Consider the following 12,735-nt stretch of genomic DNA (forward strand, 5'->3'; position numbering starts at 1 on the left):
GCACACTGAATGGCTTGGGGAGGCTACTGGGAAGATGCTCCATCCAGATAAACACATCTAGGATATTTGAGAGGACATGACGCAAGTGGGTTTGAACCTGAATCTCTCACTGAGATTTGGGTTAGTAGAGATAATGATGTAGGAGTTATTAGTGTAGAAGCAGCAGTTAAAAAAATTCTCCGGACTGATGTGTCTTTACAGAACTTCATATGCTGTTTTTCATGTGCTATTAAGTCATTGCTGTATGGCTTACTGAAAAGAGAACATCTCATTCCCTGATGCTTATTAATTTTTAAAAATTTAAACCTTTAAAGATTTATTTATTTATGTATAAAACACCCTGCCAGCATGTAGGCATTTGTACCATGTGCATGTCTGGTGCCCTTGGAAGTCAGTAGAGGACACTGGATCCCCTGGAATTGGTGTTACAGATGGCCGTGACCTACCACTTGGGTGCTGGGAATTGAATCCAGGTCCGCTGAGCCATCTCCTCTCCCTCTGAGGTTATTCGTGTTGGCCTCAGTAGTAAAGCAAACTATTTCGAAGATTAGAATTGTTTATCAGCAAATCAGGCAACATAGATAAATTACTGAAAATAGACTAGTTGAATACTATTCAGAGTGACCCCTCCTCTTTGTAGGAAGTCACCAGTCAGCTGTTCTGTGTGTGTCAGACTGCAATAAAACAAGTGACTCTTCCCATGGTTGGACATGTTTGCCAAGACCATCATAATCCCCGATGAGACACAGTGCAAGTAAACATAGAACATTCCTAGAGTCTGGCTTTGTCTGTACCTCACAGTGTTTGCTCTTGTAGTCATTTATACTTTTTGTCATCATTGTTGTTTCAGGGCAGAGTTTCTCAGTGTAGCCCTCCCTGTAGGTTAGACTGGCCTCGAACTCAGAGATCTGCCTGTTTCTTCCTCCTGAGCACTGGGACTAAAGGTGTGCACCACCATGTCTGGCTCATTTATACTTTTTAAAGCTGGGTAGCTGTCTGAGCTTGTGGTCACTTCTTTTTTACACTAGGTAGGACTCTGAATGTAGATTTATATCAATTCTACTGTGATCTTAGAGTCAGATAGTATAGGAACCTGGTGGTGGTAGCAGAGGCAATTTCTGAAAAATGCAATTAATTTTAGTTATCTACCACTTAAGTAACTAAGCCATAATAAACTCATTTTACTCATCATGGCATTGTATGGCGCAGTTTTTGTTGTCTCAATTTGGGGACAGTTAATTTTACATCTTCCTGAAAAAGTCAGGCAACAATTAACCTTCTTGATGCAGTTTTTGAAGATGACAAAGTATAGTGAATCAGAAACATGCCGCTTATAATATTCCTAAATTTGACATGCAAACAATTGAAGTGGGAATCATCAATATGGAGATTCTTAAGGCTTATCAAAATAACACATTTATTTAGGATATATATATATATATATCTATATATATATATATGTGTGTGTGTGTGTGTGTGTGTGTGTGTGTTGTGCATGTGTGTGTGTGCAGGTGCCCACACAGGCCAGAAGAGAGCATCAGGTGGAGTTGGAATTACAGGAGATTGTGAGCCTCCTGATTCTAGGTACTGGAAACCAAACTTGAGTCCTTTGGAAGAACAGCAAATGCTCTTAAACACTGAGCCACCTCTCCATGCCCTGTTTAGTATAACCTTTATTTTATTTTATTTTGGTTTTTTGAGACAGGGTTTCATTGTATTGTTTTGGAGCCTGTCCTGGAACTTGCTCTGTAGACCAGGCTGGTCTCGAACTCAGAGATCTGCCTGCCTCTGCCTCCTGAGTGTATGGGAGGCCGAGGCAGGAGGTTTGCCATTAATTTTAATTCCATAGCCTGTTCCAGGCTGTCCTGGGCTGCAGAGAAAGACAAAGAGAGAGAGAGAGAGAGAGAGAGAGAGAGAGAGAGAGAGAGAGAGAGAGAGAGGAGAGAGAGAGAGGGACCATGCCTCAAAAAATTCTTAAAATAGATGCTTTAGATTAGTTTTGATTTCCAGGAAAGCTACTGTTTTATCATTACAGTTCTGTTTGCTATGATAAACAGAGACGATTCAGCTTAGAGTGCAGGTTCACAGTGAAATCACTTAGCTATTTGACCATGGTTTTTGTTATTTAGACTTCACAGTTAGTATTGTAAGTTAGAAAATGATATAATAGGAGACCTGTTTTCTTGTGAATGTTGGAAAAGAGATTAATTAATGATATTAAAGTAGGGTAGGATGTATTGATTTAAATGTTACAGTAGGAAATAATTCAAGGAGTTAGAAGGTAGAACAATGTTGGTTCATGATAACTTTGTCTTCTTGATGATTTGTAAACATTTTAATTATGAATAATTTCTTTTTTCCATGTTTTTATAAAATATCCAAAACAAACTTGAAGCCATTTTCTGTTACTTTGATATGCATTATCATGGCTTCATAAATTTATGAACTCTTTAACCTAATTTTTGTTTTGCAAATGATGTAAATCAGATTAAACAATTTGTTTAAATTACTTGTAATTAGAGAGGTTTCCTTTTTTATTTTAAAACAGATTATTTATTTATATATAAGTGCTCTGCCTGCATGTATGCCTGCATGTATGCCTGCATGCCAGAAGAGGATACCAGCTCCCATTATAGGTGGTTGTGAGCCACCATGTAGTGCTGGAAATCGAACTCAGGACCTCTGGAAGAGCAACCAGTCCTCTTAACCTCTGAGCCATCTCTCCATCCCCAAGAGGTTACCTTTTAATGTGAACAAATTGGGAAGAAAAACTCTGTCTCACAAGCTTGGTACTTCAGTTGTCTAAAAATAAATTTCTACAGATTGATAAGATGAATTGTTTTGATTCTTAAACCATTATAAATGTAATTTGAAAATACTTTTCTAAATATTTTATACAGATAAAAGGACAAAATAAACTAATGCCTACTTGGTTTTTGTCTCTTCTTCCCAATAGGATCAGCAATATTATCAATCATTTGAGGTCTCAGAATATGGTAAGAGTTCCTCAATTTATTTTGAAGGAAAAAGCACCCACTTATTACTTTCTATAGAGAGGAGACATTTTCAAAAAGACATGCTACTTAAAATAGAAATCCCAATAAAGGTAAAACTTTAGTGTTCCTTATAGGATCAAACATATTTCTTTGTAAATGTTCTTAAATTTCATTATAAAGAAAAAAGTAGGTAAAATATCTAACATTCCATAATGTCAGTTTTTTCTTATGACAATATTTTTTTCTGTTTTTTTTTTTTTTTTTGAGACATGGTTTCTCTGTGTATCTTTGGAGCCTATCCTGGCACTCGATCTGGAGACCAGGCTGGCCTCGAACTCACAGATATCTGCCTGCCTTTGCCTCCCGAGTGCTGGGATTAAAGATGAGCGCCACCAATGCCCAGTGTTTTTGTTTTTGTTTTTGTTTTTGAGATTTATTTATTCATGTGGGTGCTGGGAATAAAACCTGGGTGCCCTTAACTGCTGAACCATCTCTCCAGACTTTATTTTTTAGGTAAAGGTCTCCTTTTTTTTTCTTTTGTAAGGGTCTGGATCTTGTTTGGAAGACCAGAGTAGCCTCAGATTTGTGGTTGTCTTCTCATCTCTGTCTCCTGAGTACCTGGCTTCCCCCATACTGCTGTACCTATAAAATATTAAAGATTTTTGACTCTTTTGAAAATTCACCATTAGAGTTGAGGACATGGTTCAATTGAAAGCATGGACAATGCCTTGGGTTCAGTTCCCAGCACCACAAAAAAAAACCCGAAATTACCAGTTTGATATTGGTTATTTTCTATATCTTGATTTGGTCAACACAGTGGAGACAGGACATGTAACTCAGGAAGGTCATCTTCTTGCAGGCTCACATTGCATTGTAAGTGCCCAGATGAAAGTAGTGGATCCAACTGTTTTTCTCGGTGGATAGAGAGGAGGCAGAGATGAGAAAAATCCCAAGACCTCCCTAATAGCTGATAAATTAAGTAGTGGCTTTGAATTTATAGGTGAGCCTTTTAATTTGATTTACATAGCACTTAATGAACACTCATAATTTAGGCAAAAGAATTCTGAAGCATGTTTTGTTACATCGTTGTGCCTTCAGATCCTGTATTTCCCACGGTATTTCACATATGTATGTCATGGCCTGGAATAGGGACTAGCAAAGCATTTTCCTGTAATGGGACTGAGATTATTTTCTTGGTCTCTGTAGGCCATAGATATTTGTTATAATTGCTTATCTTTGTCTCTGTAGAATGTAGCAGACACAGTCAATTCTTAAGTGAATGCTGTTGTCATGTAATGAACTTATGCATCACTACGTATTTCTCTTTTGAATTTTCCAACCAAATAAATTTAGTAAAAGCTACTCTTAGCTTGTGCTGGCCATACTGTTCTGACCCCTGATTTGGAACTATGTGTGTCACCCAGAGGCCCTCACCATATACAGGTGTACAGTCCTTGATATGTATCTGGTCCCAATAGATTGATTTCCAAGACTTCATGTAAGAAAAAGAAAATTGATTAATAATAAGTTTTAAGTTTTGGCTAAATATTTAAAAAAAGATTTTTAGACTAAGTAAGGAGAATATTACTGTACTGGCTGCTTTTGTGTGTCAACCTGACACAAGCTAGAGTCATCAGAGAGGAAGAAGCCTCAGTTGAGTAACAGTAGCAAAATTGCATTTATGAAGTAGCAACAAAATGATTTATTGTTGGGGGTGACCACAACATGAGGAACTGTATTAGAGGGTCATGGCATTAGGAAGGTTGAGAACCACTTCTCAAGAAGAAATCATAGGGCAGCAAACTTCTTTCTTTTCTTTATTTTTATTTTGAGAAAGAATCTCACGGTGTAGTCTCTACTCCTTGGAACTTGCTAAGTAGACCAGTCAGGCCTCAAACTCACAGAGATCTGCCTATCTCTGCTTCCTAAGTGCTGGGATTAAAGAAGTGGGTCACCATAGCTGGCAGGATCAAGAATTTCATATTTCACTCTGCTAAGTGGTTACATGACCTTGATGAGGTACAGTTGTGGGGTGATTGGTGGGCAATCTATGATATTTGGAGAGAGAGCTTTTGAGTTTCTTTGGAGAGGAGTATGTGGGAGAGGCATAGTTGTTCTATGTCACTTTTTTGAGCCTCCCTTTTAGATTGGTTTAGAGTCTAGCAGTGTCTTGCCATAGCCAATGCTTTTGGCCCCTGGATTTGCCATATAATACTGACTTACTAGCCCTTTTGATATTTATATAATGTTAATTGTGTGGTAAGGTCTCTTTTTGGTGATTTTTTTTTAATTTTTAAAGTTTTTTGAGTACTTTTTTTTATTAATTTATTTTTTACATTCCAATCCCAGTTCCCCCTCCCTCCTCTCCTCCTGCTTTACCCACTCCCCCCCTCCTCCCATCTGCTCCTCAGGGAGGGTAAGGCCTCTACTAAGGGCGAGGTCTCATATAGGAGTCTTATCTGTTTTTTTGATCAGTGACATTATAAAAACATTTCTGTAGGCCCAAATCAAAATTACAACCATTTTTGCTGTGGTAGAGTACTTTCTTTAAAGTAGAGTTACTTGTAAAACATCTATGGGAGCCATAGAATTGGGTCAGTGGTTAAGAATGCTTCTGGCTCTTGTAGAGGGACTGGGTTTGGTTCCCAGAATTCACATGATGGCTCAAGATGACCTGTAACTCCAGTTCCAGGGAATCCAGTGTCATCATCTCATCTCCACAGGCTCCTCCTGAGCACATGTAGTGCCCATACATACACTCTGGCACTCAGACATACATGCTAAATAATAATAATAATAATAATAATAATAAATTTAATTATAACAATAAATTTAATAATAAATGCATTCAAAGCAATCAAACCAAAACCATTTCATTATTATATAAAGTTGGCCTAAGTAAGTATTTCTAATTTTGAATTCATAAAGGGTTTTAAAATTTATGTTAACATGTGTGTGAATAAATCCAAGTTCAAGAATTACCAATCATCAACTAGTTAGAACAACTCTTATTTTGTTTGGTTCGGCTGAAGATTCTGGTAAAATAGAGTCCTCAAGAGATTGCCTTTCTCTTCCAGTGTTGCCAAAGTTTGAAGTTACCTTGCAGACACCGTTGTATTGTTCTTTGAAGGCTAAGAATTTAAGTGGTAACGTCATAGCAAAGTAAGTCGCATCTTTCTTTTGGAATGGCTCTAAAATGTTGTGAAACAGCATGACAGAAAGCTCTGCACACACTTAAGAATGCTAGCACAAAAACTGAGAGCATGGGAAGAGGGGGGAGGGAGCTAGGAGAATGAGAAGGGAAGAAAAGGAGGGATGCAGAGGTCATGAGGGAGCAGAAAGGTTGAGTCAGGGGAAGAATAGAAGAAAGGGTATGTGACAGGTAGGGTTTTAGTTGGGGGGTGGTAGGGGAGGACGGGAGGGAGAAGGGAACTGGGATTGTCATGTAAATCAATCTTGTTTCTAATTCAAATAAAGAAATGATTAAAAAAAAGAATGCTAGCACAAGCTTTTGCTTTTTAAAAAGACCCTAATGTGTAGTAAGCATATGCTTGTAAAACTTCATTTAGAACAGGACAGGGTGCTGCAAGTCTTTGCATCTGTGACTCTGCTTCAAGCTGCCAGTCCTAAAATGTTTCCCACAGAGGAGTGATTAAGGGGCTTATAGAATGCATTGTCATGTTTCTAAAATGTTGTGTATTTAGGGGCTGGGGACACGGCTCAGCATTGAAAACAAAACAAACCAAAAACCAAAAAAACCCCAACTTACTCACTGGGTTGTCTCTGTAGCTCTGGCTTTAGATTTAAACCAAAATTTAAAAAAGTATTGTCTTTAATATTAAGCTATTATTTTAAAGAACTCTGAGCTATCATATGATACCACAGTTTTAAAATATAATACCCTGTACCGGGCATTGGTGGCGCATGCCTTTAATCCCAGCACTCGGGAGGCAGAGGCAGGTGGATCTCTGTGAGTTTGAGGCCAGCCTGGTCCATAGCCAGGACAGGCTTCAAAGCTACAGAGAAACTGTGTCTCAAAAAACCAAAAAAAACAAAAAAACAAAAAAACAAAAAACAAACAAACAAACAAACAAAAAAATCAGGGCATTCTGATTTTGCCTGTACTTAATATTTAATGAGACCCAGGCCTCGTTAGGTGATGGGGACTCGGGTGAGTGATTTGGATGCCTTGGTTTCCAGCCAGGTCTCTACAAACATCACTGCCTTTGTTTAGAAGGATGCTATATTTGAAGGTGGATTTTTTTTTCTTTCTCATAATTTGGAAACTTCTGTGTTTGCTTTGGAGTTGGCCCAGAGGAGAGATTATTTCTGTGTCTAATTAGCAGATACAGGAAACATTAGTTTACAGTTTGCAAAATGCAAAGCAAAATTGGCTTTAATGGTTGGCCCAGTGTCTGAAACAGAGATGGGAGGAACCCAGGAAACACATTTTAAAAAGATTTTCTGGCAGTGAAATGGTTTACTAAAGATCGCCTTTCATCTACATGAAGAAATATCCCTATTATAAGAGGGAATAATTAAAAGAATAAAATACTGAATTGGCAGAGAATGACATTTGACACAAGAAGATGAGTTTGAAATGACGGTTAAAAGATATTATTTAAAGTTTCCTTGAAAAAAAAAAAAGTCAAGTTTTTGGTAGCTGTCTGTGCATTTGGTAGTCCATAGTCTAAGACTTGATAATCCCGTCCTGGCAAATCCTGGGATGTGTGACAATCAGCTATGATGATAACTTCGATTAGCATTTAAAATTTTTACAGGCTGTGAATTTGTAGACATGCAGGCCGGTCCAGTGATGAAAGATTTCCATAGTCTATTAGAGCTCACTGTTCCATCCTGCAGCGCTGGTACTTCCTCCATGGTCTCTCAGTGGGCGGAGCCTGAGGACAGGCGGCGTTTGAACCGATTTTAGATTCTCTAGTTCTGACTTCCACTGGAGACCTAATCTGAAGAGTCCCCATTTGTTAAGAGCAAGTGTTAAGTGCTTAGTGTTTTCCTTATTGTTTTATGTTTACTTGAAACAGATGGTTGAGAAGCAGCTCAAGCCGGTCTTGTCTCCGCCTCCTGACTGCTGGAATTAATGGTGCTAACATGACTGACTTGTGCATTTTTCTTTTAATTGTAGGAGGTGTGTGTGTGTGTGTGTGTGGGCTGGGGAGGTGGGGGGGTTTCTTATTTTCGAGACAGGGTTTCTCTGTGTAGCTTTATAGACCAGGCTGTCTCGAACTCACAGAGAGTCGCGCATCTCTGCCTCCCAAGTGCTGCGCCACCAACGCCCCAGCATGTTTTTGTTTTTTTTTTTTTGTTTTTTTTTGTTTTTTGAGAGGTGTTTTTAATGTAATTCTTTTCTGTTGCACTGCTAGTGTCTGCTTATTGAAAGTGATATTTTTGTTGTGTTCTTCCGATACCATCAAGTTGAAAATGTAATAATACATTTTTTTAAAAACTGTTTTCCAGGTATACATATGGGAAGCCAGTGAGGGGAATCGTAACACTTACATTTTTCTCTTTATCCTTTTGGGGAGCAAAGAAAAATATCACAAAATCCTTTGAGGTAACTTTTGCAGATATTTTATAATTTCCACAGGGACATTTTTAATTTTGATTAAAAGAATAATTATAGAACCCAGGGGCTTGTGGTGGTACAGGCCTGTTACTTCAGCCCTTGAGGGAGGTGAAAGAAAGAGGATTAGTCGTTCCAGACCAGTCTCTGCCATCTAGCAAATCTGAGGCAAGGTGGGGCTTTGTGAATAAACTACAGAGATTAATTATTGGGACCACAGAAAAATGTAGTGCTTATTGAAAGTTTACACCCATTCTCAACATAATGTGCTACAAATGCCATAAAGAGTTATGACTCAGATCACAGTATGGAAAATTTAACTTTTTCTTCTAAAAAAGTTTTATACGGAATTACCAAAATACAGCTCTAAGATAACACAAGAACTTTCTAGCATCAGACAGGCTAACAAAGTGGGACAGAAATAAGTCAAATATGACTTTGTTGGAGTTTTGTTTCTAGAATTTGAATTCCTAAAGTGAAAAATAAAACGGAATTTTTAAACAAAACAGATAAATGGATCCACAAACTTCTCTTTTTCTAACAAAGAGATGAAGAAGGTAATGGGTTTCTCGGATGGACATCATGTACACATTGACCCTGTCATCCCTGGGCCCATTGAGATTGTAGCTACTGTGACGGAATCACTCACAGGTTTGTAGCCCTAACCACGGTAAAATCCTTTGCTGTCTGCTGGCTGTGTACTGTGTTAGCATTCTCAGGAGAGGGTATTCACTGCTTTTCTAGGGAGGTTATTTAGTGTTGAAAACTTTAACTTTCTGTGAAAGTCTGAACTTCAGCTATCTATGATAATAGCAGTTACTGCATCTTTCCCCCATTTCAACTCTGTTCTTCCAGCACAAAAAATCACACAGGGGGCCTACATTTTCATCGGACTGGCTTCCTCTTTCTTTTCTCCTTCACAACTTACTCTGAAATGTCCCTTGTTCCTAGATAATTTGCTCTTTTAAGAAGAATGTAAAAATTAATTGTTTGGAGTCTTCTATTACTATTTTAACAGATTGAGTCAATTGACCCAACAAACAAAACCACTATGTCTGCTTTTCTCCTCTTGGTGTACAGACCATGGAGGGAGACTCACATGCTAGAATTCTGTGCTTCTCTTGGGACCATAGTCAATAACAGAAGTAGGCTTATGTGTCCTGATATCTTCAGCCCTTTCAGTAAAAAGTTTAGGCAGACACAAGCCATTGATGACATTCTACTTTTGCATTCCAAATGGTGCAATCCTCAATACAGGTATCTCAAGAAACGCAAGCGCCAATGTGTTTTTCAAGCAATACGATTACATCATTGAGTTTTTTGATTATGTAACCGTCTTGAAGCCATCTCTCAACTTCACAGCCACTGTAAGTTGGTATATTTATTACTAGTCCATAACTCTGAGTCTCAATGAAATGAGATTATGGGAAATCATGTGCTCAATGTCTTTAAAGCTAGTCAAAAAGGAGATTCATTACTTTCCCTCTTTAGACATACGAACATGGAGAATTGCTCCTGAATGGCTTTTGTCTTACATGCTTTTTTTTTAGTGGTTTTTAAGAACAGTCAAAATTTCCCCCCCAAATTAACTAGCAGTTTGTTTGATATGGAATACAACATTGAAGCTTTTATTAATGAAGAAATGATACTCAAAATTTTTAGTTTGATGTTAAAGACTAAATTTTAATTTCATCAAAGGTATAGTGTTAAAAATTATTATCAAGGATGTTTTTTTTTCAGAAAGAATGTTGAGTTAATTCTCAGTATTTGAGTAAATTAAGAATATAAACTTTTTAAAAACACATTAATGATAGTTTATTATAAGACAGGAAAGCAAGAGGGAGAGAAAAAAGAACAAAGCAGGACAGAGAGTAAGAGAGAAGAGAGACAGAGTTAATGGCTGACCACCATGGTTGGTCGCCGAGAGGGATCAAAAATAAACTTTTTTAAAGCACACAGAATGATGCATTTCTTGATGTCATTTTCATATGCATGCCATTTGCTCATTGCTTATATTTATGCTCCATCCCCCAGCTTGGGTGAATTTTGATAATGTGCTAGGCATGGTGCTTGGACAGGCATATGAAGCTGATGGAGACCCTGGGAGGGAAAGGTTGTTTTGGGCTTGGGATAGAGGTTATTAAAGGGGTGCATTATGGCAGAGGAAGGCTTGAATGATGGAAAGATTAGTAGTAGTATTTCAAATGTTTGAGCATTGGGGTGGGAGACAGGGAGAAAGATGACATAAGACAAAAAGAGCTGTTGGCAAGACCAGTGTGCATTCAGAAAAGTGACTGGACCCGGGTACTTGCAGCTGAGGACTTGGCTTGACTAAACAGGAAGCAAAACTTAGTTAGAGACTCTAGAAGATCCCAAGCGCAGGAGGGCCTCACGACTGGCTTGAACTTTATGCTTTAGGCAGTGAGAAGACTTGGAGCCTATGAACACAGGTGAGGTGGGGGTGGGGTCGAGCATGTGTGGAGGATGGTAGGAGGGAGGGATGCTACAAAAGCAGTGCTTGTGAGAGACTGTTTGAGGTCTGTGAGAAGAGGGCAGCTGCAGTCAGGAGTGAGACTAGGAGGCAGAGAAATGGGACTTGGTACACACAGAGTTTGGGAGGTGGGGGCTGGGTTGCCAGTCTGTCAGGATGGTGGTGGTTAGTAAAAACAGGGAAGGTGTAATGGTTGCTTGCTGTTAGTGTCCTGTATTTGAAGTGACTGGGTATCAGGTAGGGATTTCCTTGAATGGAGCAATTGAGTATGAGATCCAGGGTGTGGCCAGGATGGGAATTTTGAATTTGGGGTATAATCATAAAGAATTATGACGCTAAGCCAGCCAAGTGTTGGGAATTTTGAAGAAAGGAAAAGAACAAGGAACCAAAGGGGACACAGTGTTACTAGACTTGTGGGCATAGCCAGGGACCCAGAAAAGTCATTTTTGGTCACTTGTCCTTGAGAAGCCAATTAAAGCAGACAAATTAGTGGTGAAAACAAAAAGGAGATTTATTCATTGTGGCCAGAGTAGGAAGAGTTACAAAGAGATCCAGCGACCCCATACCTCCATGTCATGAAGTAAAGGCTTAAGTAGAGCCCAGCATTGGCATGTCCAAGCAGTTGCAAGGCATGACAAGGCATGGTCCCACCAACCAATGGCCCATCATTGTCTCTCTTGTAACAAGCTGGAACTCTGGGAGAAAGGTTTCCCCTCTGGCTGGTCCAGGCCTTTCTTGTCTACTAGCATGAGATTTCTGGGGGAAAATCCCAATATCTGGTGTTCCATATTTTAGTAATCTGATAGCTAAAGTGCAGGATACAAGCATCTATTTTGAAAATCTTCATTCCTACCAGGGCAATTACAATAGAGTGCAAAAAGAGAGATTTGAAGCAAGAGTTGTGGAAGGCAAGGAAGCCACGTGAATAAAGAGGCAGTGACCATGGTGTCAGATGCTGCCTGGAGAAGGGTTACTGAACATGGATTGGGGTACTACCAATAATTGTAGCATTGTGGGTTCCGCACTTGGGAAAAGCACGGACAGAAACTACATTAAACTGGGCTCAACTCTTTTGCTCTTCCTATTGCCTGTCTTAAAATGCTTTGTTTTTAAAAATTAGGTGAAGGTCAGCCGCTCTGATGGCAATGCACTAACTCAAGAAGAAACAAGAAATAATTTAGTCCTGGAAGTGACCCATAGGGAACATACCGACCTCTTGAGCAGGTGGAACAGTCAAGAGCAGGAAATGGATACCATCCAGATGATAAATTATACCGTCCCCCCAAATGGAGTCTTTAAGATTGAATTCCCTGTCCTATACAATACCAGTGAGCTACTACTGACGGTACAGTTTCTTTCCATGCTACAGCAGTGACATTATTACTATTGTAATTTTTTGGGATATACCTTCTCAGAGTTTAAAGGGCACAGGAAGTGGACACATGTCTGCTTTAGACACAGGGAACGTGTTAGATGTCATTTACCACAGTGGCTAGGATCTACTTTAGATGTTTCCTTGTCATTTAATTTTAAAGATCACGAAAAAACATAGCAATGTGAAGATTCCTCAGAGAAGCTCCCCAGGCCCTCATCTTGGCTGATTTTCAGTTATTTGGAATCACTTTTCCGGAGCTTTCTTTCCCAGAGTGGCTTGTCTGGGAATG

The 12,735-nt window shown here is 39.0% G+C and overlaps 1 protein-coding gene across 2 annotated transcripts in view; it reads left to right on the forward strand.

The window, feature by feature from the left end:
• The window catches only part of Cd109 (CD109 molecule), a 95,211-nt gene that overhangs the window by 38,616 nt on the left and 43,860 nt on the right, over window positions 1–12,735 (forward strand). For both annotated transcript variants that reach the window (XM_027411077.2, XM_027411078.2), the window contains 6 exons: window positions 2,957–2,996; window positions 6,074–6,158; window positions 8,475–8,571; window positions 9,090–9,231; window positions 9,838–9,947; window positions 12,192–12,416. In XM_027411077.2, the coding sequence (XP_027266878.1) occupies window positions 2,957–2,996; window positions 6,074–6,158; window positions 8,475–8,571; window positions 9,090–9,231; window positions 9,838–9,947; window positions 12,192–12,416 (699 nt within the window). The remainder of the gene's footprint in view (window positions 1–2,956; window positions 2,997–6,073; window positions 6,159–8,474; window positions 8,572–9,089; window positions 9,232–9,837; window positions 9,948–12,191; window positions 12,417–12,735) is intronic.

The sequence above is a fragment of the Cricetulus griseus genome, chromosome 4, assembly GCF_003668045.3.
Source record: "Cricetulus griseus strain 17A/GY chromosome 4, alternate assembly CriGri-PICRH-1.0, whole genome shotgun sequence".
Lineage (NCBI taxonomy): Eukaryota > Metazoa > Chordata > Mammalia > Rodentia > Cricetidae > Cricetulus > Cricetulus griseus.